The sequence below is a fragment of the Chenopodium album genome, chromosome 8 (assembly GCF_948465745.1).
Source record: "Chenopodium album chromosome 8, dcCheAlbu1.1, whole genome shotgun sequence".
NCBI classification, from domain to species: Eukaryota; Viridiplantae; Streptophyta; class Magnoliopsida; order Caryophyllales; family Amaranthaceae; genus Chenopodium; species Chenopodium album.
This window is the reverse complement of record NC_137841.1, coordinates 68,547,683-68,575,190: the sequence shown is the minus strand read 5'-3', so window position 1 is coordinate 68,575,190 and position 27,508 is coordinate 68,547,683. Positions and strand designations below refer to the sequence as shown.

At 33.4% G+C, this 27,508-nt stretch overlaps 3 protein-coding genes across 3 annotated transcripts; all 3 read left to right on the top strand.

The window, feature by feature from the left end:
• The first annotated feature begins 2,276 nt into the window (after window positions 1-2,276).
• On the top strand, window positions 2,277-5,431 carry LOC145555411 (uncharacterized). Its single transcript, XM_081617154.1, has 6 exons — window positions 2,277-2,924; window positions 3,525-3,999; window positions 4,212-4,454; window positions 4,593-4,728; window positions 4,834-4,901; window positions 5,001-5,431. The coding sequence occupies exons 1-6, from the start codon at window positions 2,277-2,279 to the stop codon at window positions 5,429-5,431; spliced, it is 2,001 nt and encodes a 666-aa protein (XP_081473280.1).
• A 1,926-nt stretch (window positions 5,432-7,357) lies between these two features.
• Window positions 7,358-13,865, top strand: LOC145555409 (uncharacterized). Its single transcript, XM_081617153.1, has 3 exons — window positions 7,358-7,969; window positions 9,570-9,876; window positions 13,723-13,865. The coding sequence occupies exons 1-3, from the start codon at window positions 7,358-7,360 to the stop codon at window positions 13,863-13,865; spliced, it is 1,062 nt and encodes a 353-aa protein (XP_081473279.1).
• A 1,889-nt stretch (window positions 13,866-15,754) lies between these two features.
• On the top strand, window positions 15,755-26,710 carry LOC145555408 (uncharacterized). Its single transcript, XM_081617152.1, has 5 exons — window positions 15,755-16,379; window positions 18,241-19,078; window positions 23,834-24,245; window positions 25,082-25,328; window positions 25,724-26,710. Exons 1-5 carry the CDS (start codon window positions 15,768-15,770, stop codon window positions 26,468-26,470), a joined length of 2,856 nt encoding a protein of 951 aa, XP_081473278.1. The 5' UTR covers window positions 15,755-15,767; the 3' UTR covers window positions 26,471-26,710.
• The last annotated feature ends 798 nt before the right edge of the window (window positions 26,711-27,508 follow it).

Sequence of the window (27,508 nt, the reverse complement as noted above, 5' to 3'; positions counted from 1 at the left end):
TTATGTTAATATGTTTAATTCATCGATCACTAAATAAGTACGTACAATTAGTCCAATAAGGCATGCTTAATTATTAAATAAAATATACCATCGTGTGTGTTTTCATATAGATTTCACAATGTACTTGGTCATAAAATGTTTTATGTGTGTTTTCATACTTGGTCATCAAATGTACCGTTCGTATTTGGGAAGGTGTACATAATCTTGCAATAGCAACCTTAGAGATTTTTATTCACCTTCTTGTACAAGTAAATATATTGCTCTTTTTTACATTTTTTACAAATACAAAGATATATCACTATTATATTTTACCCTGATCAAGTCGCATCATATATTTCTTATATGATCGCAATATACTATTTATGGAGAAGTAGGTTATCAACTTTTCAAATTTAGATTGTATCATTTAATGAGATCATCCTATAATCAATGAGCTACGAGGAGCTTTATTTTTGCAATCTCCTAAGCTTTTTCAATGCATTACAATCAAAGAAGGTGCTAAAAATGTTAGTAAATCAACGATAGATATATAGTTGTTAAAGAACAAAGATAGTGGTAACAATGGCATAGCAATGTCAAGTGGCAGCAACATGCATGATAACAATTATAATTACAATAATGTAGGCCATGTTGAAGGTTCTTCCCTGCAACAGAAACCAATGCATTTTACATTTGATTTGGGTTAATTAGCTGATATTAAGAAAATCTCACATGTGAGTAGAATTGTTATCCTTCATTAAACGGATATAAAACAATAAAAGTAGGGAGAGGGGGAAACCGGGAAATGTTGGAACCGTATCCCGCATTAAAGAAACAGTACAAAAAAAAAAAAAAAAAAAAAAAAAAAAAAAAAAGTTATGTCTACGTCTCCAAGCCCATTTGACTTTATCAATTCAGTGAACTCTTGTTATGATGGGTACGATGTGGCCCAAACCCATTTGTGCGTTTGTGACTTTTGTACGCTATGTTAATATTTTCATTTTGAGCATCAATGATTGTAGCATCGGATACTACCTTCAATTTTGAAAATTTCTGTGAGATTTTTCAAAATCTGGTTTGGTAGTTTAACAAATTAACAGTTTGAGTTTATAATAAATTATTTTTCCTTTCCCCCTACCTGTGCTTGCTTTGACAAAGCCCATATAGCAAGTAAAATACCTTTTGTATTCCAACAAAATATTCCATTCTTTTCTTTAAAAAAAATAATAATAATAATAATAAATTAAAAATAAAAAAATTCCATACAATACTTTTACTTTAGACTTTTAGTGCTGGTCAACAGTAGACTACTATAAGGTCTAGACTAATGCTAACAATATTACGTCACGCCAATGAACTCATCAATGTTACGTCACGTCTCTTGAATTAAAAATAATTGGATTAAAAACAATTAATGAATTCTTTACAAGTAAACAAACTATTGAAGTAAAACTAAAAGACAATAAACCCAACAAACCATTTTTAAAATCAAGCAAAAGGAATTCTCAAATCCAATTTACCCCACACCCCACCGCCATATTTTAATAATGAATTCACCAACATATACCAAAAGGGAAGGAAAAAAAATCAAGGGCTCCACTATTTTTAGCACTCATGATCATTGTGATCGGTAAAATGAAAAGGACAAAGAATTGGGAGTCACATTCTAGCAGTTCACCAATAAAAGTATCATAATTCAATTATTCATAATTCAACACGAAAATTCCACGGAACGTATCATAATTCATCATACATGCACCTTTAGTTGTTAAAAAAAAAAAGGTGTGAAGAACACAAATTAGCACCACACACTTTTAGACCCACACGCCAGAGACAGCATACACTAATTACAACTCATACTTCCATTATTTATTTTTATCAAATTAAAGCTAGAAAAGACAAATCTAGTGCTCTACTAAACACTCATTAAATTTGCATAAGAAGCCACTCAGTAATTCACTTAAAAAGCAAATTCCTACAACATACAATAATAAAAAACACAACTATTGGAGTGGAGGATATATTTTGGATATATTTTGGGAAATTATTAGGATATATTTAGTTTCCATATTATATGCTTAGTATATATTTTATGCCTAGCATAATATCTTTTTGATATCTTTGACTATTTCCTAATTCTATCGGGTTTGGAAACGATGTATTATTTATTGGCCATGGCCATCATGATTGCAATTCAAGTGATTGAGTTTATTCAATTTATCAAATTCTCTCTATATTTTAGCATGGTATCAAGAGCAGGTTAAAATTTCTTTTTTTTTTTTTTCCAAACTCATAATATGGCCGGGGATGATGAATTATCTCCTATGTCACCCCCTCTCACACGTGTGGTTTCTGGAGTCCAGGGGGGGAAATATTCAGTCCATGGTGTTTCAAATGCAATTACGGAATTGCTTGGTAATGTTAATGTTCCCGATAATCGTTTGAATGGAAAATTTGATGCTACCTCTTGGATTATTGACACAGGGGCAACTCATCATGTAACCGGAGACAAATCTTGGTTGTTTGATACACAGTGTCTAGAGTGTCCTGTTGGTCTTCTCAATGGTGACACCGTATTGGCTTCTTTAATTGGTTCTGTTCGTTTGTCGGACAAGTTTATTCTAACCGGGGTTCTTTATGTTCCTAATTTGAGTTGCAATTTGCTTTCTGTGTCACAAATTATCGATGAGCTTAATTGTACTGTCCAATTTAACCTTTATATGTGTGTTGTACAGGATCAAACGAAGGAGCTGATTGGAACGGGAGTTAGGAGAGACGGATTATTCTATTTTAGCAATTCAGATTCGGTGAATCACGTTGATGTGGGTGAAGCAAGGACGACCTTGGAGTTGTGGCATCGTCGAATGGGTCATCCCTCAGAAAAAGTGGTTAAGTTACTTCCTCATGTTAGTGGCAATAAACATAATCTTTCTAAAGGGTGTGAGGTATGTATGCGTGTTAAACATCCTAGAGATAAATTTCCTTTGAGTGATAGTAGAGCTTCTAGGGTTTTTGAGAAAATACATTGTGATTTGTGGGGTCCGTATCGACATGTTTCTTCGTGTGGAGCTCGTTATTTTTTAACTATTGTTGATGATTATTCCCGAGCTGTTTGGATTTACTTGTTGGTTGATAAAACTGAGGTTTTTCGAATGTTTTTAGCATTTGTTGCTATGGTTGATAGACAATTTTCTCAAACCATTAAGGTTGTGCAAAGTGACAATGGCACTGAATTTAATTGTTTGCATGATTATTTTAGTGCTACTGGAATTATTTTTCAAACCTCTTGTGTGGGGACTCCACAACAGAATGGGAGAGTTGAGAGAAAACACAAACACATTCTTGAAGTTGGGAGAGCTTTAAGGTTTCAAGCCAATTTGCCTATTTATTTTTGGGGGGAATGTGTTCTTGCCGCTGCTCACCTAATTAATCGTACACCTACTCCCTTGTTACAAAATAAAACTCCATTTGAAATTTTGTTCAATAAACCTCCCTTATTTGATGCCCTTCGTACTTTTGGATGTTTGTGCTTTGCTCATAATCAGAAAACAAATTGGGACAAATTTGCAAGTCGAAGTAGGAAATGTATTTTTGTGGGATATCCCTTTGGGAAGAAAGGATGGAGATTGTATGACCTTGAGTCAAAAAAAATTTTTGTGTCACGTGATGTGAAATTTGTTGAGGAAGTGTTTCCTTTTTGTAGTCCGGAAGTTGTGAATATAGAGTCCACGAATTTTGATCAAAATAATGATGTTCATACGGATTTCATGGAGTATGAGGTGTTTGATGATAATGAAGTAGTTATGGGCGACGAGAGCATTTTACAGATCAATGAAAAAGCTGTCACGAGTGTCGAAAATATTGTCCAACACACGCAGCAGCCCGAGACAGACCATGCCGCAGCCTACCCGCGGCAGCAGGGGCCATCCCGCAGGCAGGCCGCGGAGTCTGCTGCCCAACAGCCTGTCTCCCCGCAGGAAGATGCCGCGGGCGTGGGCTGTGAAGCCGCGGGCGCGGGAGGTGAGGCCGCGGGCGCGGGGTCGGCTTCCCAGCAGCAGCCCGTTAGTTCTGCCTTCCCCGATGGATTTCCATCGGGCGATGGGTCGAGCGATGGGTCGAAAATCCGTCTCCGTCCACTCCGTCTCCAATCCCTCCTTCAGGTATGCCTTACCCTCTAGCACACTATATAACTTGTGACATGTTTTCTGTGAATTATCGCAAATTTCTTGCAGCCGTTGTTTTGGGAAAGGATCCAAAATCCTTTAAAGAAGCAATGAAATCCGAAGGTTGGCGACGTTCTATGAAAGAAGAAATAAGGGCATTGGAAGATTATGGAACTTGGACATTGGAGCATCTTCCTCCCGGCAAGAAAGCACTAGGTTGTCAATGGGTGTATAAGACGAAATTTTTGTCTAATGGTGATATTGAATGTCTCAAGTCACGTTTGGTTGTTTTTGGTAATCATCAAAGAGAAGGTATTGATTATGGTGAGACCTTTGCTCCGGTTGCAAAAATGACTACTGTTCGCGCTTTTCTTGCTATAGCAGTTTCAAAAAACTGGGAGATTCAACAGATGGATGTTCATAATGCTTTCTTACATGGTGATCTTGAAGAAGAGGTGTACATGAAATTACCTCCAGGTTTTGAGAGCTCAGATTCAAGTTTGGTGTGTCGTTTGAGAAAGTCTTTGTATGGGTTGAAACAAGCTCCGAGATGTTGGTTTGCAAAGCTCACTACAGCTTTGAAAGGGTACGGTTTTATTCAATCTTACTCTGATTATTCTCTTTTCACATACACTAAAGGCAATGTTCAGATTAATGTCTTAGTTTATGTTGATGATCTTATTATTTCTAGGAATGATTCCGCTGCATTAACTATGTTCAAAGCTTATCTTGGTGACTGTTTCAAGATGAAGGACCTTGGTCCTTTGAAATATTTTTTGGGCATTGAAGTTGCTCGTAGTAAATCAAGTTTGTTTTTGTGTCAACGAAAGTACACCTTGGATATTGTTTCTGAAGCAGGGCTCTTGGGTGCGAAACCAAGTGGTTTTCCGATTGAGCAGAACCACAAGCTTAGTCTTGCTAGTGGTGAGTTACTTGCGGATCCTGAGTCTTATCGTAGACTAGTAGGGCGGTTGATTTATCTCTCGGTGACTAGACCAGATTTGGCATATTCGGTTCATATTCTTTCTCAGTTTATGCACGAACCTCGGATTGAGCATTGGGAAGCAGCTCTCAGGGTGGTTCGTTATTTAAAGGGTACTCCAGGACAGGGTATTTTGTTAAGTGCAGATAGTGACCTGACTTTGCAGGGTTGGTGTGATTCAGATTGGGCGGCGTGTCCTCTTACCCGTCGTTCGTTGACTGGTTGGCTAGTTTTTCTCGGTAAATCTCGAATGAGAGAAAAAAGGAAAGGGAAAGCGGCGATGGATAAGGGAACTGGCCGGCGGTGACTTCGAGATCTGACCGGCGGTGGCTTCATGCATGTGACTGCGAGTTTGAGGAGAGAGGTGATAGAGTATAAAACATATTCCTGAGCCTCAACCATTGACTTAAGCTTTTGGTTGAGTTGATCCTTTAACATGGTATCGGAGCCAGTGTGACAGAAAAGTCACGGGTTCGAATCTCATCCGCCCCTCTGTCAAAAGTGGAATTAATTCGCACCAGGTATGGGTGAGCCCATGTTGAGTTGGTCCTTTAACAAGAGGAGGTAATAGAGAGAAGCAGATGAGAGATAGATGGCGGCGGCGATGATGGTTGTTGAGAATGACAGAGACGCTCAAATTGACGGGGGATTTCGAAGCTTGGTTATTGAGAACCGGTGCCACTACCTTGTTGCCCATTTGTGTTTTTCTACTAGTATACGGTCATAATTTAAAAGTTATAGTGGCTACCAAATTATTGTAGCCACTAGGTTAGATCTCGTGTCATACATAGTAATTTTTAACACTTATCATTAGTTTAGTACTACTATTTAGTTGCAAAATAGGATGAAAGTTATATAATTACTAAATTTAAAAAAATATATATTACACTAAAGAAGACAAAGGGAGAAATACAAGCACGACTAAAAAAAACAATAGATTATATCACAAATTTATAAATTAAAAAATATATGTTATTGCAGTATTGTATAAAAGAATAATATCTTTGTTGATCGGTTGAATGTGTATGTATAAATGGAATACACTTACCAAATAGGAAAAGAAATACTTGTATTATTGTATAGTAAGTATTAAGTACTTCTCTAAAAAAAAAAAAAAAAAAAAAAAAAATACACCAGGAGATGATATGTGTTACTCGTGGTCTCTCTTTTAATATATAGTTATTGACTGTAAAATTTTATTAATGTAGTTTTTTAATACGAATGTTCTAAAAAAAAAAAAAAAAAACTAATTTGGTCTAAGACTACGGTGATATAACTATTTCATACTCCACACGTCTCCACTCCTGGCCCTTTGATCTCTATTAAATTTTTTTAATGATCTAATGTTATATTGGTATACCCTTGAATTTTTATTTTTTATTTTTTATTTTTTTTGACGAAACCTTTGAATTATGAAATTAAAGTTTCAACATTATATCTTTCACTTTATTGTAAAGCAAACCTACTATAAGTCTAAAAGGTTTGTCTAACTTTAAATTTCTACAAAAGATTACACATTTTATATTTTTGAATCGTCAATGGATCTATCTAATTTTATATTTCCACAAGAAGACTACACATTTCATATTCTTGATTAGTCAACGGTTCAGTCTAACTTTAAATTTTCAAAAGAAGTCTACACATTTCATATCCTTAAATCGTCAACGGTTCAGTCTAACTTTAAATTTTCACAAGAAGATTACACATTTCATTTTCTTGAATCTCGTTAACGGTTCAGTCTAACTTTAAATTTTCACAAAAAGACTAGACATTTCATATTCTTAAATCGTCAGTGGGTCAGTCTAACTATAAATTTCCACAATGATACTAGCGTTTAGTAGTATAGCTTATAGAACAACAGTACAAAAAGTAATAATAATGGAGTAATAAACAAAAGGGAGGCGGCAAAAAAAAAAGAGAGAGAATATAGAAAAAACAAAATAAAAACGAAGCAGCTATAAAACGTCTTGATAATAATAGTCTTTGCTAGAAAAAGGTTTACTATTTTGATTGATAATTCATAATAGAGAGTAGAGAGTGAAGTAGTGAGCTTCGTTCCATGACAAACATGAGAATCAAAAGATCTATTCATTGATCCAAAATTCTTTTTATATTACCCGGCCCATAAATAAAGGTTATAAAAGAGATAGAGTAAGGTAGTGAACAATAGCAATAAGTAAACTTACATTGCATGAAAAATTCAAAATACTTGAAATAATAAACCACACAAAATATGGAAGCGCAAACAGAAAGAAGCCAGTTACTTCCTATTACAAGACTATATGATGCAGCACTCGAGGGAGACGTACCTTCGTTACTCGAGTTGCTCGGAGAAGATCCACTTATCCTTGATCGATGCATCATAGGAAAATCGGGAAGCTTTATGCAGTCACCGTTACATGTTGCGGTTAATTTTGGGCATGTAAACTTTATCAAGGAAATAATAAAGCAAAAGTCAGAACTAGTAGAGGTGGTTGATCAAATAAAAAGATCATCACCCCTACACATTGCATCTGCCAAAGGGAACTTGCAAATCGTCGAAGTCTTGCTTGCGGTGAATCCGAGCATTTGCTACACACATGACCAAGATGGTAAGACGCCTGCTCATGTAGCTGCCATAAATGGTCAAATTGAAGTGCTTAGAATTCTTCTTAAGATGGAGCCACAAGCGGCTTGGGAGCGAACTATTGGTGGTGAAACTGTTTTACATTTGTGTGTGAAACATAAACAACCAAAGGCCTTGAAGTTTTTGATAGAAACAATGGATGATGGTGAGTTGCTTAACTTCGATGATGCACTTGGCAATACCGTCTTACACCTAGCTGTGGCTGCCAAGCAATCTGAGGTAAGATGAAAATGAACGACGTACTATAATTGTACTTTAAATAATCAATTTTTATTATCCAAAAAAAATGATAATTATTGTTAGTTTGTTAGTATACCACGCACCATATTGGAAATATTAGTAAGGATGATCAACTTAGACATTGGTAGACTCACCACAACCTTAAAAATGCACTTGTACTCTAGCCCTAGAAAATCACATGAGACGAAATTTAAGGGACCTTACAGGTGAGGGGAGTGTTGAAGCATAAATTCCCTAAGAACACATGTATGTAGTTTCAACATTATTAAAAACATAAGAAAGTCGTGTCTATTTCATAAGGCTAACGGGTTACTCCCCTCATTACCATGGGATTTCGATGTGGAACCTCCTCAGTCGAATAAAGTGCACACTCATGGAGTCATGGCTAGAGTGGCCCAAGCCCGTCTTTAGTACACCCGTGAAAAATACGAAAAAACTGTTGATCAAATTAAAGAAATTGATTATCCTTAGCTTTGATGCTGCCATGGCAGTTACCAGCTTTTTTAAAATTTTATTTTTTTTTATTTTTTAATTTATTTAATTTTTTACTTTTTCTTCTAAGTATATGTGTCACATAAATTAAAATAAACTAGAGACCCGTGCAAAATGCACGGGATATATTTTATATTAGAAGCAATCAAATATATAATATAAGAAAAAATATACTTTATTTCAAATAGGAAAGTTGATTTGATGTAGTAACTTTAGCCATGTTTTTTTTAGAGTTGTTGTGGTCTGATTTGCTTTATAATGCTCTGTTCAAATCTGCTCTATTAAGTATAATTGTATAAGTAATTTGCCGACACCTGTTCTGCTCTATTAAAATCTGATATTCTCTGCTTTGCTCAGAAAAAAAAAAAAAAAGGAATGACTCTTATATGTGGGTGCTCCTTTGTTAAATCTATTGAGGTTACCCGTTCTGTGTTATACGGGCTACTTAATTAGTATCATACAGTCTATTTGTTATCTTGCAAGTAACTATTCGGTGAGGCTAGTCGCGCAAATAGCTTGTTGTACAATTTTTTTTTGCTTTAATGATTAGGGAAGTGTGGGTGTGTTAAATTTATAGAGGTTACATATTCTGTGTTATAGGGGTTACATAGTTAGTGTCATCACAACTACATTTTAGTTTAAAATAAAAGGATGAAATTGGGCAATTAAGAAATTAGGTAGTAAGATACATGCATGTTAAAGATTAATGGTGTGGAAAAAAAAAAAAAAGTAATTAAGAAAGAGGAGAGTTTGGTACACAAATAAGGCCTAATGAGGTTCTATACTAAAAACAATTGGTGATAATAGGTGTAACCCCTCTAACTTATAAAGTGGAATCATATCTCATTTTTGTCAATGTAAAACACACACAAATGAATTTAATTTGTCTTCCTCATTTAAAAAAAAAAAAAAAAGTTTCAACAAATATATATTTTAACATATTGACTTTTACAATAATTGACGAAACTCTACTACAACTTTCTGCTATGATTTATATGTAATGAACAAATAAGTAATTTTAGATGTTGAAATTAAAACTAATTATTAAATAACTTACAGTTTTATACTTCAATTTGTTGATATGCAGATGGTAAAATTTATAATAGTACATTCAAAGATTAAAAAGAATGCGGTTAACAAAAATGGATTAACAGTTGTGGATACTCATAAGCAAAGTCGGAAGGATATACAAGATAAAAAGATAGGGACACTGCTTAATAGTGCCAATGCGCTATCCGCAAAGGAAGCACTGAAAAAGACAAAAGAGCGTGCTTGGTTGGAGGACCATCGCACATCTCTAATGGTGGTGGCATCCTTGATCGCAACCATGGCTTTCCAAGTCGGAATTAATCCCCCGGGAGGCATTTGGCAAGATAATACCGGCCATAATGCAGGTACTTCTGTATGGTCATATGGTCAAGGTTTTGATTACAATAATGTACTAGTTAGTAACACCATTGCACTAACATCATCTCTAAGTGTCATCCTTCTCCTTATAAGTGGCCTTCCATGCAAGCGATATTTATTATCGGTTTTGAGGATAATCCTTTGGATTTCTGTCACGGCAACAACATTTACATACTTGTTCTCGGTATCCAATCTAACTCATGAAGGAGGCGGAATTTGGACTGCATTAGGGATTTCTCTCGTTGCTTGGCTAGGGTTAATGGGAACTATAGTCGGGGGACATTTTTTGCGATTCATATGGAAGCTTATTTGTTGGCTAAGGAGGAAATCAATAATGATGTGTTATTCGATAAGGTCAAAAAACACTACAAATGAATCAAATTTGATCGACAACGTATGATAGTCTCAACACAAGCCACAAGGTCCGTCGTCTTCACATTAATCGTGATCTACTCCGGCCATGTTTGTTTCCCGGCTGTTCAATAATAATGTACGAGTATTACTTTGGTTGATTTGATTGCATTAAGCATGATTTTATTTATGTACCATCTTCATTATTAGCTTGTTCATTGATGTCAAAGTTTGTTACTTTACATTTTATGTGTAATACATGAGCAAACATCGATTATAATTGGCCCATCTTCATTTATAATGAGAATGTCCTAATCTACTACAAAATTACTTAAGCTCACGTCATAACTAGAATGTTAATTATATTCTTATATACTCGTCTATTTTTGTAGGAGGAGAGGTTGTTATCTAAATATATACATCCAGGTATACCGTACACTTATAAGTATTTGTTCTCATTGTGATGATTGTTTTTCATTTTATCATCAAATAAAAAACAAAAACTAACCTTAGGTTAGTTGGGTGTATGGTACACCCGGGTGTATTTAACAAATTCTATTGTAAGAAATCTACTTTGTTCATCTCGTTTTGTACTAATTCTAAACCATGTTTTGTTAGATTTTGTCTTTCTGATAACATGAATAATGAAATTTATCTCAACATATAAAGCTTTACCCCTTCCATTCACAAATGTTATTCATTCATTATTCCTATTATGATGTCCAAAAATATGTACATCTTGCACCTAGGAATACATAAAATCTTTCATCAACACAAATAAACATTCAAGTTAATGGATATTTTTATTCAACCCGTACGACTCAATAACTCATCACATAATTTTGACCCCTCAAGTGAGTATCTTTATTTTCTCTCACTATAATCTTGAAAAACTACCTAATAATTTTAACATTAAAATAATATTTTTCTCGTCAAAAACTACCTTTTAAAAGAATTTTTTTTGTGAAAAAACTATATAATTAAAAAAAATTGTAAGAAAGTACCTAATAAAACAAAAATGTTGTAAGAAAATACCCGTTAAAGCAAATAATATATGTTGTAAAAAAGCTATTATTCGTCGGATGTTCATCTTTGACTAATTTCTCCGGTGTTGGTTATGCTTGGCCTGTCACATGATAGGTGGCATTGTTGGTAGGGCATGGAAAAATAAAGGTTTTAAAAGTTCACCTGATTGGCAAGTAGGTGGTCAATGCCTGAAAAATTAGTCAACGGTGAAAATCTGTTGAAAAGGTAGTCTTTTACAACATTTTCATTTTAATAGGAAGTTTCTTACAACTTTTTTTATTAGGTAGCTTTTCACAAAAAATGGCTTTTATTAGGTATTTTTTACAGCATTTTTTTTATTAGGTAGTTTCTCACAAAAAAATGGCTTTTAATAGGTATTTTCTGACTATTTTTTTTTGCTCATTTGATTTTTCGCAGCTCAAAAATGCGTCTTAGAATACATATATCTCTTATCCAAGTAAAAACTATAAAATAATGGTATTAATAAAATATACAATTCATGAGATCAATCTAACATGATCATACATGACTGTATCATCTTTTGTAGATTAATTGTAATCTAAAGTTAAAGTTTACAAAAGGAAATTTTGACTTTTGCTACCTGTCAAACAGGTCGAATTCACTTTTGCTACCCATCAAAACTTTTATTTTATTTTACTACCTAACATACGCCCTTTTTTTGAAATTTGCTACCACTGAACGGAATCCGTTTATAATTCCGTTACCACCTTCATTACAACCTTCCGGCCACCACTCCCTCCTTTGCCACCGTACAAGCCTCCCTGTTAGCCACCAATTTTTTTTTTTTTTTTTAAATCAACCACCCAAGAAACCAACCTTGCCCCCTCCCATTAGCCACCCAGCTCCCTCCTCCCGACCGGCGACCACCGAACCCATCCCACCCCTTTTCCCCCATAAACGCAACCCAACCCCCTCCCTTTTCCCCTGCTGCCCCGACCCTAGCCACCACACCGAAACCACAATCAAAGATTCGAATCGCCGCAACCACCACCACTCTTCTACAACACTTTGCTCCAAACCCTAACGAATCGACCCGCCTTAACCTTTTCGGCCACCCTAACCCCTAAACCACCACACCACAACTTTTTTCGGCAAACTTAAATTGATTTCTAGACGAGGTTCGATGGATCTGCGATTTGCTCTGATTTCGGGAATTGATGTGGGTGGCAGCGATTGGTGGTTTGAGTATCGGTGGTTGGGAATTGATTTTGTGCGGGTTGAGTGAGGAGGTGGCTGCAGGGGTTGCGATTGTGGGCTGGTATTTGGAGAGTAGCTGCGCGTGGTGGCTGATTTGGTTGCGAGAACGGGGAAAGGGAAGGGGGGTGGGTTCGGTTGGCAGCGTAGGGGTGGGGGAAAGGGAGGAAGGTGGGTTCGCGCCGGCACCGACCGAATCTCTGGGCACCGGCCGCCGGCAGGGGGGAGGGAAGGGGTGGCAATTGAGGGGAGGGTGGCAGGGGTGGGTGGTTTATTTTTTTTGTTTTTTTATTTTTAATTTATAATTATTTAAAAAAAAAAAAAACTTAACAGAATTATTAACGGATTCGTTAAGTGGTAGCAAAATTTAAAAAAAGGGCATATGTTAGGTAGTAAAATAAAATAAAAGTTTTGATGGGTAGCAAAAATGAATTCGACCTGTTTGACAGATAGCAAAAGTCAAAATTTCCTTTACAAAATTTGACCCAAAATTGACAATAGGACGGGCAAAAATAAAGGGACAATGATATTAGTAACCAACTATAGTGTAGAACCACGTACATACACATGAGAAAATCAAAGTAAGGAGTATTAAGACCATGCTAGAACCAACCACAACTTCAAACTTTAGGATATGGGACCAAATATTTAAACCCTATGGGATCGATGGGGAGGATCGGATTTGAGTTCAAACAATTACAAACCTAAAGTCAACATATGTTTGCCCCATGAACCCGTACATATATGTTTCTCAAATTACTTTTATAAGTACGGATTATACTATATCATACTATGTATTTTGTACTTTATATATACTTCGTATGATTTTTGACTGTAAATTATAATGCACTTACAAATAAAATATTTTAACATTAAAACATTAAAATAATATTTTGTCCATCAATTAACCACAACCCTTGAGACCCTAACTTATCAATTTTTTTTTTTTTTTTTTTTTTTTTTGGAAAACATTATTAACTCTAACTTCCATAATTAGGGTTGCGCCATACTTGGAACTGCTTGTGCTAAACCTTCCGAAATTGATATTGCCTGATTTAGATTTCCAGCAATAGAATGGGCTTCCATTTCTCTATGTCAACCACACCAAAATCTTAAGGAGGTCAAGTTGCTTGGTTTTAGAGGCGATCAATATATGATAGAATTTATTACCTATCATATTAATAACGTCGTTTCTCTTCAAAAAATTGGTGTTTATCTATACGCTCTCTGCATATTTTCAGGTATCTCGTTTCAAGATAAAGAAGATTTAATAATACAAGGTTATGGATGGAATGAAGATGAAGCTAAGTATTACACGGATTGTGTGTTATCTCTTAGGCGAACATTGCCTCCAAATGTCCAATTGTTGTTTTATGATGAATGAGCTTGAAATTAGAAAGTTAATGTTGGCAAAACTACTAGTACGTAGTATTTGTTTTTAATTTTTACCAATATTTTTCTTAAACCTAGGAGTAGGCATATATAGCTCTATTGAACTAATTGGCAAAGAATTACAAATACATATTGACATCACATTAATTTTTTCAATTCTAATGTAAAAGTGAGTAATGGGCTTTTGGTCCTTGGGCCTCGGTCAACCGAAGCCCTAAATACGGCCCTTAAAGAATTATCAATTGATCAATATTCAAATGGTTGGTGCGTAAAGGTTACAACGCCAATTCAATATTCGTTGAGTGAGATTTACATATATAACTTTCGCTCACTTTACTAATCGAATTTTCTTTAATTAATCATAGCTTGTCTTCATTATATTGCGGAGTTATTTTATATTTATTTATTTATGTTTTTTTTTTTTAGGCCGTGTATCACATTTTGGCGCCCTTCAAGCCTTTTACACTTCACAAGGAGATGATAGGCAAGTGATCAAGCAATCATGCATCAGCATTCAATGCCAATGTGTGGTTCCTACAGACGTGGGTACCTTGCATCGTACAACTGTTTCGCGAAAAGAACATATTACACACATGTAAAGAACATACCGTTGTAATGAAAAGAACATACTATTAAAAAGTAATGAACATATATCTAAAGTAAAAAGAACATATTTATATTAAAAAAGAGTGAAAAGAACATATGTTCACGTTCTTTAATTGTCAATGTAATGTACTTTTATTTGTGATATAATGTTAATTACTTATTGTGAAATATTCTTTGATTTTTTTTTTAATTATGGTGAATATACATAAATAATGTCCATTACATAATATTTTCATGTACTTTATAAATATTACGGATGTTCTTTAGATGTATAAAAAAACTTAAAATTGGATGTTCTTTACAAAACAGTATATGTTCTTTACAAAACAGCTTTATGTTTTTTAAAAAACTGCTACATGTTCTTTCCGCGTTTTTTTGTCTGTACCTTGCTAGGTACATGCTGCTATACCTTAAAATTTTCAATTCAATGCTATCAACTAATTAAGTCATCAAAATGATTATTTATATGTAGGTGAATTGAATAAAGTAAAATAGTGTGTAAGTGAGATTTGTCGGTGAATAAAATGTTACTACGTAGTTTATTAAAAAAAGATAGTGAGATAATACTACGTAGTTTATTACTCCCTTTATTTTATTTTATTTATTTATTTTTTTTGACAGCGCAATATATGCGAAAATATACTATCCCCCAATGATGAGGGGCCCATGATGTATCCACACTTCAAATCCAAGGAGCTCTCGTGTGAGAGGGCGTGATCCAAATATATTTTCTTGGGTTTCAACCATTAGCTTAAGTTTTTGGTTGAGTTGGTTTTTAACATGGTATAAAAAACCAGCATGACTTAAAGGATTACAGATTCAAATCTCATCCACCCTCACTATAAAATGTTATAGTTGAGTTGGTCCTTTACCATAGTCTATTTCGTAATTAACTTCACTGTAAATATGACATAAGATATATTATAATGTATAAATATGCTATTATTACAACATTAATAAATATGATAGGTTACAAGTCGAATTATAATAATATTCCTTAAGTGTAGTCGTACAAAGTTACTCATTCTTTCCTTCACCAGCTTATTATACAGATTGTTACCTTTTATTTATTTATTTATTTATTTATTTTTTTGAATAATACCTTTATCTTTTTTGGTTGATATATTATACTACACTCTTTACAAATAACCAACTTTTGAAATACTATATATATAGAAAGCCTGCAATTATATTTTCATTAAGCCTAAAAGAATTTGCTAGCTTTTTATATTAATTTTTTTTATATAAAAAAAAAAAAAAAAAAAAAAAAAAAAAAACGCAATTCAAAATGTCAAAACAAAGTGAAATAACACAAACACTTTCTACAAACATATATGAAGCCGCACTTAATGGAGATAAAATTTACTTACTCGATTTGCTAAAAAAAGATGCATTAGTTCTCGACCGATGCATCGTTGAAAAATCATGCACCTACATGCAATCTCCATTACATATAGCTGTTGAAATGAATCATTTAGATTTCGTAGAAGAAATTCTAAACCGAAAGCCAAAACTAGCCGAGGTGGTTGATCAAATTAATAGATCAACACCACTACACATTGCAGCTGCAACAAAAGGATCGTTCGATATTGTCAAGAAGTTGCTCGAAGCGAGACCTAACATGTGTTTCGTGCACAACCAAGATGGAATGACGCCCCTTCATGTTGCGGCTGTAAATGGTAACACTCAAGTGCTTGAAGTGTTCCTCGAGAAGAAGCGTCAGGCTGCTTTGGAACGAACTGCGAGAGGTGAAACTATTTTACATTTGTGCGTAAAAAATTGTCAGGAAGAAACATTGAAAGCATTGGTTGAAAGTACATACGATCTTGAGTTACTTAACTCCCAAGATAGTGATGGCAATACTGTCTTGCACCTTGCTGTGGCTTACAAAGAAACCGAGGTAACATCAAATCTAACACTTATGTACATATTGTTTTACATGTACTATACGTATTATGTGTTACATATTGTTTCAATTTTTACAATTTTTACATATAGTTCTCTTCCAATTTATACACATTGTTTTACATGTACTGTATGTAACTTTAATCATTAACATCTTTAATTTCATATTAGTGACAATTATGTGTTAGTTTTATAAAGTAAAAGGATAAATGAAATAATAGTAGAGGATAGATGGAATTGAAAAGCTATATTATAAATTGCATTAAAACCAACTAACTATATAGCCGCTGCCTACCATATCATATAACTAATATATAAAGCTAAACTTTTAGCCAGGTCACCAGGCAGCGACACTTGGCGTTCTAACTTTTCGCCAAGTGTCGCGCCACGTTGGATAGATTTAAATAGACTTCATAAGATAAAAATTAGTGTCGCGCCACCTTTGATAGATTTAGATGGATTTTATAAGATAAAAACATTAGTTAAAAATTCCATTTTCAATCAAATTAGGATAGAATTTTAGAATAAGTTTGTTGTTTAGAGTTTTATTTTCGATAAAATACCAAATAATAAACTTATAATTAGGCCACAAGACAACATTATCATTTAGCGTTTTAACTTTTCGCCAAGTGTCGTAGCACGTTGGATAAATATAGATAGACTTTGTAGCAAAAAAAAATTAATTTAGAATTTTATTTTCAATCAAATTGAATTATAAAATAGTTTTATCTTAAAAGTCCATAAACAACCCGGGCAACTAGTATAACATATAACAATAATACCAAACAAAGCTAAATTATACTAGTAGGAAGCATAACTCAACTAGTATAATACGAAACCCACCAAACCATGCACTACACTCCTAACAATGTGCTACTAACTTATTACTAACTAATCTAGATACTAGGAACATGAAATAAATATATTTGAAACATTCAACATTATGAAAATTTGATATTTGATGATATTTACGCGTACATATTAAAAACAATTGTACATGGTGACCTTGTTATAATAGGAAAATACCAGCCAATAGAAAATATACCACAGTCATGAATATATATATTTGCTTACAAAAAGTGAGACTGAGCTAGAATTTGGATTTTATGGTAGTTATTAAAATGATAAAATTACTATGCTTATTTTTGTGGGTTGATTTTTTATTTTTTTATATGTTAAAATTACTTATAAATGTTGTTTCAAAAAAAAAAAGTTAGTTATAAATGATTTTTCTCATTAATTTTTTTTATAATTAATTTATAGAATATTTTTCAATTTTAGTGATAATAAATATAGAATTTTGTAAATTAATTAGGAAAATTATAAAAGTTTCAAAAATTATTTCAAATAAATAGATGAATTTTAATAATTAGATAAATGATTTATAATTAATTTTGACATCAAACAAATCAAAATCAGCAATAAAAAAATTAAAATAATGATAGCTATACGAACTTCCTGCGGAAATATCAACTAATGGGAAATCTAACATTTTATACAAGTTGGTTCAAATTAAATAAATTATGTATAATTATTTATAAATCAACAAATTACATCAAACTACGTATATATTTGGACATTATTGACACATATAATTATTGATATTGATATTAATAAAAAATTTATATCACTTTTCTCATATTAACTTATTCAATGATAAATAACTTATTATTTCTTCCTCTTTCAAATATTTGTAACAAGTATTTGTTTTACAAAAATAAGTGGATCAATTAACTCCTTTACCTTGAACATATATCCACTCCTAGTATCATTATATCAACTACCAACATTTAACTAATCCTTGCATTTTTGTACCTGTCTTTCTTATCTTAAATTCATATTTGGTGACGATGCAGATGGTAAGATTTCTACTAGAGCAAGGTGACAAGATAGATAAAAAAGTTATGAACAAAAAAAACAAGACAATAAGAGATATTTTCGACCTTACAAAAAACAGGAAAGATGCTAAGGTTATAAAAGCTCATGAGAATAAATTTAAACTATGGTGGTATAATACTCTTTTAAGAAAAAAGGGTAAAAATAAAGAGGATGAAGAAGATAAATTGTCAACAGACGAAGAGAAAAAACTACGAGTAGCTGAAAAGGAAATTAAGGACTTACTTAAAAAGAACAATACAATACGAGCTGAAAAGGTGCTAAAACGCAGCAAACAGGAAAAATGGTTGGAAGAGCAGAACACAGCTCTAATGGTAGTGGCATCTTGTATTGCAACCATGTCTTTCCAAGTCGGAATTAATCCACCCGGAAGCGTTTGGCAGGATAACAGTAATGGTCATGAGGCAGGCACTTCCATAATGTCATATGATAGCGATGTAGGTTTATACAATGTCGTACAAGTTAGCAACACAATTGGACTTATGTCATCTCTAAGTGTCATCCTCCTCCTTATTAGCGGCCTTCCTTGCAAGCGACATTTTGTGTTCATTTTGAGGGTTGCTCTGTGGATTGCTGTAACCGCGAGTGCAGCTACTTACTTTTTCACGATAGGGTACCTCACAAATGAGCTTTGGGACAAAGCTGCCTTGGTTGAAGCTATGGAGTATTCCGTCGAGATCTGGCTATGGCTCATGTTAGTGATACTCTTTGGACATGCTATGCAGCTCATATGGATGTTACTTGGTTATAACTTGAGGTCAAAAGTTAAAAAAGCTTTGGGAACTGATGAAATATATTAATACGTATGTTTAATCATTGATCACCTAAGTACAATGAACTAGTCCAATAAGGCATGCTTAACTATTAAATAAAATGTACCATTGTGTGTGTTTTCATATAGATTTCAGAATGTACTTGGTCATAAAATGTTTAATGTGTGTTTTCATACTTGGTCATAAATTGTATCGTTCCTGTTAGGGAAGGTTTACATAATCTTGCAATTGCAACCTTAGAGCGAGATTTTTGTTCACCTTCTTGTACAAGTAAATATGTTGCATTTTACAAGAAATATCACTTTCTTATTTTACCTTGAGTTGAGTCGTCTCATATATTTCTTATATGATCGCAATAAAGTATATATGGAGAAGTAGGCTATCTACTTTTCAAATTTAGTTTTGTATCATTTGGTATTTTGGTGAGATCATCCTATAATCAATGAGCTACGAGTAGCTTTAATTTTGCAATCTCCTAAGCTTTTTTAATGCATTACAATCAATCAAAGAAGGTGCTATTGTTAGTAAATCAATGATATATAGTTGTTAAAGAACAAAGATATTGGTAACAATGGTAGAGCAATGTCAAATGGCAGCAACATGCATGATAACAATTATAATTACAATGATCTAGGCCATGTTGAAGGTGCTTCCCTGCAACAGAAAATAAACCATTGCATTACACATTTGATTTGGGTTAATTAGATGATGTTAATAAAATCTCACATGTGAGTAAAATTGTTATCCTTCATTAAACAGGTGTAAAACAATAAAAGTAGGGACAGGGGAAAATGTTGGAAGCGTATCCCACATTAAAGAAACAATAATAAAATAAAATAAAATAAAAAGTTGTGCCTACGACTCCAAGCCCATTAGATTTTATCAATTCAGTAAACTGTTGTTATGATGGGTACGATGTGGCCTAAGCCCATTTGTGCATTTGTGACTTTGTACACTATATTCATATTTTCATTTTGATCATCAATGATTGTAGGATTGGATACTACCTTTAGTTTTGAAAATTTTTAACACTATGCATATTTCATCCATGTTAAAAATTTCTGTGAGATTTTTCAAAATCTGGTTTGGTAGTTTAACAGCTAGGTTGCACGAAAACGGAAAACGGAAACGAAAAGGAAAAGGAGAAATCGGGGAATTAGGAAAACGAAAATTATTAAATTATGAGAAACGGGAAAACGAAAAAATAAATAAATATTTACTTAGAATAAACTACTAATTGATTAAGGACCAAACTTTTTCTCTTTTCTAATACATGTCCCACCATCATTTATCTTTCTCTTCTTCCCCAGCAATAAGAATATATATGCAGACAATTCAAGATCATCAATTGCGAATAAAAACTAAAATTATTCATCATAATAACACAAAGTAGTTTAGGCATTTCCTCTAACTTCTAATTAATCTTCTACAAACGGCCATACGGGAGTCACGCAGCTCAACGATAACGATGATGGTAAACTGCAGTTTTCCCCTTTTTTCTCAAATTAAAACAAAAATAAACTCCAAATCACCAAGATTTAAGTGCTTTTTAAAAAAGAAAACGCTGTTTTATACCCTTTCCAAGCTAAGGTTTCCAAACTTTCAAATAATGTGAGACGTTTTGCAAAGCCATGAAACTTTCAAATGCATTTCGAAATGAACATAAAACGTTTCCAAAATATATCGTACGTCCATGATTTTTCACATTTCCGTGCATCATAGTTTAACAGTTTGAGTTTATAATAAATTATTTTTCCTTTCCCCTACTTGTGCTTGCTTTGACAAAGCCCATATAGCAAGTAAAATACCTTTTGTATTCCAACAAAATATTCCATACTTTTCTCAAAAAACAAAAAATAAAAAACAAAATATTCCAACAACACTTTTATTTTTATTTAGACTTTTAGTGCTGGTCAACAGTAGACTACTATAAGGTCTAAATTAATGCTAACAATATTACGTCACGCCAATGAACTCATCAATGTTACGTCACACGTCTCTTGAGTTCTTATTTTATTTTATTTTTTTTCTCTGAAATACATTTCAAAATTTTCGCCCTTGTAATTTTTCCCCCAGGGTCTCTTCATTAAAAAAAATAAAATAAAAAATGAGCAAAAATGTTAAATGTCTTTTTATTCCTTTTATGCTGAAAAGAGTATAAAATCAATGTCATGATAATTGTTTTAACTACCACCATAAGAATGTACCATTATAACCAAACATGTCAAATATAATCACATATAATTACATACTAGGTTAAAATTCCCTAAAATAATTGTTAAATATAATTACAAGAAATTTTTTCACAAGGTAATGACAAGTGTCATGAAATGATTCACTTTTACTATAGGTTAATAGATAGATGCGCTATAATGACAATTGGTAATAAAATACTGGTCATTGGTCTTCTTACATTTTACTACAAATTATGTCATTATTGTAACTTCTTTTTCGTTAAATCATCTTTCAATGATGCATATTATACAAATTAGACCAAGTCTTTTTTTCTACGAATGAGTAGTGTACATCACTCTTACTATAATGTGTGGTTTCTGTAGGCGAATGCAGGATCCGCATGGTGCATCCCTTAAAAAAATTGGAAAGAATAATGTATAGAAATGTAAAGAACATTTAGTTAAAGTGAATAGAACATATTATAGAATTATAAAGAATATTGTATAGAAATTTAAAGAACATTTAATTAAACTGAAAGAACATGTTAATAGAATGTTATATAATGTTCTTAATTTTCATGTTCTTTGATTGTCAGTATAATGTATTTTTATTTGTGACATAATATTAATTGTTAATTTGGGTTAGGCCGGCTCCTTAACATAATATCTCGTGCCCAAACCCGAAAAATATAGCGGGATTTTTGTGCATTTTTCGGGTTGGGTTTGGATTTTTTACTAAAATGCAATGCATTTTTAGGCTTGTCCAAACCCGCCTTATTTTCGGGTCGGATTGAGCCGGGCTGAAGTTGACCACCTCTAATTATCGTGTTTTTTTTTTTAATTAATATTAAGGATGTTCCTTAGATATATATAAAGAACATAAAGTTTGATGTTTTTTTTTTATACAAAATAGCTATATGTTCTTTACAAAACAACTATATATATTCATTACAATACAAATATATGTGATGCTCTTTATAAAATAGCTAGATGTTCTTTATAAAAAAATTATATGTTCTTTACTGAACAACTAAATGTTCATTCTGTTTTTTTTTTTTTAAAGAAAATGAATACACGGAGCATTGTGCATCCGCCTCAGTGGAAAAAAATTCACTCCTAGCTACGAGATGATCTAGATATAAAACGTTATAATTAAATTATATACGTTTAGGCTTACTTTTCCACAAGCTAGAGTTAGGACTATCAATTACTCGATCAGTCCATATCCTTGAATAGTCAATGCTTTCTAATCAGTCGTTGACTCTTTTGTCTACAAGGGTTTGATCAATAATTCACAAATTTGGGTGAAAGAGATAATAGAATGATTTGATTATTATTCATTACTGATAATAGTAAAAACTTTAAACAAATATTCTATTCATCAATGAATATTTGTTTAAAGTTTTGTTTAATAGAATATTTTAATAGTCAAAACTTTAAACAAAGTTGTATACTTCGTATCATAAACTCATAATGCATGTATGATGTGTGCTTTCGAGAAAGATTATTTACAATGTTTCGCTGCAACTTCCTGGATAGATATTCATCAAACAGAATATGTGGCTTAGGCTCAATTTGAGTAATTCCAACGTTAGTTGGACCAGATGTGTAAATTTATTGATCTTTCCCTATCATGGGCGAAAAGTCATGCATTAATGCAAACCATACATTTTTGTGTACGCACTCCTTCGTAAGTACCCTCTAGAATAAGTTGTCACAATGGGAATATATGATATATCTTTAACATAAATAAATCTAAATATTTTATTCACGTAATAATATTAATATGAAATATATATCACACATATATATTTTCTGATATCTCATATCTCTATTAAAATTATACCTTAAAATTTCATATACAAGATTACAACCCATTTGATATTGATGGTAATTGTTAAAAGACCATCTCAGTTATACTTGGTCTTTCCCTCTTAACAATTTCTAAGGGTTAATAAATAATAATATTCATTTTAATTTCATGACAAAGCAAGCATGTTTTATATGAACCAAAATAAAAGGAATATGGAGTACAGTACATTGAGCGAGGGAATTAATTGTCATTTATAATAGGATTTTTTTTGTGAAGAACTACCTTACACATTACAGTTTTTGTGAAAAACTACTTTTAAGAAAAATGTTATAAGAAACTACCTTATAAAACTATGCATAATGGTATACTTAAAGTACTATCCAGACAACATTTTCTTTAATGGTACATTATACATGTATAATAGTACACAAAAATGTAATATTGTACCATTAAGAGATTGAATATACCATCTTATCTCAAATTGCCCTCCTATGTGTATGTCAAATACGTAGGCCTTATGTGCCTAGATGCACTCATAAAACTTAGATGTTATAAGAAACTAATTTACAAAGCAATAAATGTTATAAGAAACTAAGGGTGGTTTCCAAAAAAAATAAATTAAAATTTAACAAAAAAAAAAAAAGGGTGGTATAGGTGATGGTGGATGAGTACAAGGTTGTAGAGATAGAGACAACTATCTTACAACTTGAGTGTTTATATATATGTACATATTCATAAATTTCAACATACTCATCACTTCAGGCTCATTATAAAATTTCAACCCCTTAATTAGCCTTCCAAAAAAACCAAACAAAGTTAATATATAACATGACTGAAAAGTTAACAGACAATGTATCCCCATTAAATGAAGCTGCTAATCGTGATATACGATTACATGATGCTGCACTCGAAGGAGATGTAGCTTTGTTGAAAGAATTGCTCGAAGAAGATCAACACATCCTAGATCGCAACCGGTGCATGGCTCAATATGGTTGCTCTCCATTACATGTATCCGCAAATGCTGGTTGCATAAAATTTGTGCAAACGATTCTACAACACAAGCCAGACATAGCAGAAGAGCTCGATCAATCAAAACGACGGTCACCACTACACATGGCCTCGGCGAAAGGGCACTTGAAGATAGTCGAGTTGTTGTTAGAATCAAATACTAAAATGTGTTTTGCCCGTGATATTGATGGTAGGAATGTTGGAAGTTCTTCATATAAAATAAGAGGGGTGGGGAAAACAAGAGAGAGAGAAAACAAATGAAAGGGGAAAATCCCACATTGGTTGGGGGGAAAGGTTTTTTCCTTGTTTTTATATTGTAGTGTCTTAACACTACTTAGTTGAGTGAGTGGGAGTTAAGTGTTACTCCACACACACACGCGCGCGCCGAGCCGGGCCGGGTCGGCCTCGGGTCTTGGGGAATGCGATGCGCGGGCGTGGGTCCTTGTTATCTTTTTGGAAGAATTTTATATCTTTTTCCTTGTTAAACAGAATATTCTTTTTATGTCTGTTGGGAATATTCTTTTTTGTCTGTTGGGAATATTCTTTTCTGACTGTTGGGATTACGGAATTAAGTCAGTCATTAATCCCTTGATTATAGTTGATTAATTAATTCCTTGTTTCTTGCTTACGTTGTTGACTGGTTGAATGAATCTGGTCGTTTTCTTAGCCAGATTCGTACCTCGTTTTACGTTTCATGTCTCCCTTCTTCTGCCTATATATACTCGTTGCTTTTCCCAGTCAAATACACACAACACATTCAGTTTTCTCTCCTCTCTAAAATTATCTACACTCGAGTTTCTTCTGTTCTGTTTTCTGGGCAAGTATTCTGAGTTCCAGTCGGGTTTGTGAGTGCACATAAACTCCGGCGCCGTGCTTATCCTGGAGGGCGACCGCTTCTAGTCTACTGCACCGGGAGGTAGCGCGGAATCGTCTTTTAGGTCAGTGGTTTTCCACGACGCGGCTATTATCACTTTGGTTCACGCATCAAGAGATAAGTAATTTCTGTTTTATTGCTTAGTACTATAACAAGGAACGCAGTCCATATTTCCGCCATATATGGACATACTGGTGTTCTTGAAGTGCTTCTTCCGAAAAACCCAGAGACAGCTTTGGAGCTGACTAATGCCGGCGAAACTGTTTTTCACTTGTGTGTGAAACACAATCGGCCTGAGGCTCTTCAGTATTTGATAGCTTTCATAGATAATGATAAACTGCTCAACTCCAAGGACAATGGTGACAATACCGTCTTACACTTAGCAGTGGCTGCTAAACAACCTGGGGTACTCATATATTCCTTTACTTCATTCTTCGTTCTGTTTATAATTGCATCATTTTATTTTCACAATTTCTGGACACAGTTATTTTAAATACTCAACCTATTGATGAATAATAGGAAGGCAGTACAAGCCATTCTATTCACTCTTTCCCCTAATTTGTCAAACACACTCTATTCAACACATTGTATCCACCTGAGAGAGTGAGGGATAGCTCAAGTGGTTCGAGCTTCCCTCCCGGTTTCAGGAAATCCTGGGAACGATTCTCACCCCCGCCATTATGGCTCTCTAAAAATAATAATAATAATAATAAAGTAACACATTGTATCCACCTCCTAAAAATTAGTTTTATTGCACAACATGCCCTCATTTATGTTTTCTCCTCATTGTTATGCATGCAGTTAGTAGATATCTTGCTAGAAACAAAGATGGATAAAAATGCTATGAATAGAAATGGCTTTACAGCAATGGATCTTTGTAGTCGGAGTACGAAAGAAGAGGTTGATATTAAGATTTGGAAATCCCTTAAGCGTGCCAATGCATCAAGAAGAAAGGATACAGTAAACAGACGCCGAGAATGGTTAGAAAAGCAGCGTAATGCTCTAATGGTCGTAGCCTCCCTGATAGCAACAATGGCTTTTCAAACCGGAATCAATCCACCAGGAGGTGTTTGGCAACAGGATGATATTAAAAATAATTACAAAGCAGGTAGTTCCGTTATGCAAGACAAGAATAGTCCGATATATAATGGAATACTAATTTCTAACACAATCGGATTGTTTTCATCTCTGTTTGTCATTCTTCTCCTTATAAGCGGCCTTCCTTGTAAGCGACTTTTTGTGGTACTTTTGATGATAACCATGTGGATTGCCGTGATAGCAACAGCATTCACTTACACTATCTCAATATTCTTTGAAGCAAATGTTGGAAATCTTTTAACCAACAATTATCAAAACGTCGACCCCAAGTACAAACCAGCTCTTTTAGTAGTAAATATATCTTTATATAGTTGGATGATCTTTCTGATAATTTTGATCGTTGCACATTTTATGCGCACCATAATCAAGCTCATCAAAAAACTGGTACAAGCAGCGAAAAGTTTGTGGAATGCGAGCAAAAGAAGGAGCACAAGACCCCCACCAGTTTAATGGTTGTCATAAGAACTAGTAACATTTCTGTATTCATGTTTGGATTTCCAATTATGTATGTGTTTGCATAGCAATGCGAGCATTTTGTTTATGTGTAGTATGTAAACCTTTGAATGAATTGAATTTGCTTGTAATTTGTTGTACTAAGCCACCAAAGGGTGAGCCTTGTGTTAGTGTTATGCTTTGAATTAATTAAATCTGTCAGATTTTCTATATGAAATTAGGTTATATTATTATACATGCTCTATTCAACTAATCATATTATATCAATCTTATTCTATCTAAACTTTTAAAGATACTATATATCATTTAATAACTGTACTAGGGCTGTCAAAAGCTGACACAACACGACAACTTGACACGAACCCGACACGAAATAAGCGGGTTTGGGTCAAGAATTCTCGACCCGTTTAAATAATTGGGTCGACACGAATATGACACGTAATTAAACAGGTTAGGTTTGGGTTGAAATTTTCAACCCGAAACCGACACGCATAACCCGATTATGTAAATGGGTTGAACGACAACCCGTTAACACGAACCCAAAACGCTCAACCCGATTATTAAGTAGAAAAAGAAACCTGAATTTTTTATTCTAAACTTTTTTTTTTAAACATTATACTAAACTTGTACTATACTGGTTCTATAAAGCATTAGCGCTATACTTAAATTTTGGGGATTGTTTGGCGGTTTATTTTGACGGACAAATAATTATTTTTTTTTTAACTTTTTTACATTTCACTTTTTCACTTTAAAGGATTCTAGATAGTACTCAATTACTCTTTATTTAAGACTTAATCATATATGTAATCCGTAAACTTAAGTACTGATGCATGTTTTAGAAGTTGTCATTTTGAAGGTTGGGACTTGGGACAACTTTTATGTATCGGTTGGGTTGCTAAAACCATTATCTTTAGTATCTTTTGCCAAAATAAGTAGCTTTAATCACTTGTAGTATCGTTAATGATGTATGTCTTTTTAATTATTAGGTTGAATATTAATTAGTTTACTATATATTATGTGGGTTAAAAGGTTACC

Excerpts from the sequence above, each read along its gene's own strand:
- LOC145555411 (XM_081617154.1), top strand. The coding sequence starts at position 2,277 with ATGGCCGGGGATGATGAATTATCTCCTATGTCACCCCCTCTCACACGT. Across the intron at positions 2,925-3,524 it reads ATCTTTCTAAAGGGTGTGAG|AAAACAAATTGGGACAAATT; the intron begins GTATGTATGCGT and ends GCTCATAATCAG. Across the intron at positions 4,729-4,833 it reads CTCACTACAGCTTTGAAAGG|GAATGATTCCGCTGCATTAA; the intron begins GTACGGTTTTAT and ends TATTATTTCTAG.
- LOC145555409 (XM_081617153.1), top strand. The coding sequence starts at position 7,358 with ATGGAAGCGCAAACAGAAAGAAGCCAGTTACTTCCTATTACAAGACTA. Across the intron at positions 7,970-9,569 it reads TGGCTGCCAAGCAATCTGAG|ATGGTAAAATTTATAATAGT; the intron begins GTAAGATGAAAA and ends GTTGATATGCAG. Across the intron at positions 9,877-13,722 it reads TAATACCGGCCATAATGCAG|GTATCTCGTTTCAAGATAAA; the intron begins GTACTTCTGTAT and ends GCATATTTTCAG.
- LOC145555408 (XM_081617152.1), top strand. The coding sequence starts at position 15,768 with ATGTCAAAACAAAGTGAAATAACACAAACACTTTCTACAAACATATAT. Across the intron at positions 16,380-18,240 it reads TGGCTTACAAAGAAACCGAG|ATGGTAAGATTTCTACTAGA; the intron begins GTAACATCAAAT and ends GTGACGATGCAG. Across the intron at positions 19,079-23,833 it reads GGGAACTGATGAAATATATT|CCTTCCAAAAAAACCAAACA; the intron begins AATACGTATGTT and ends CCCCTTAATTAG.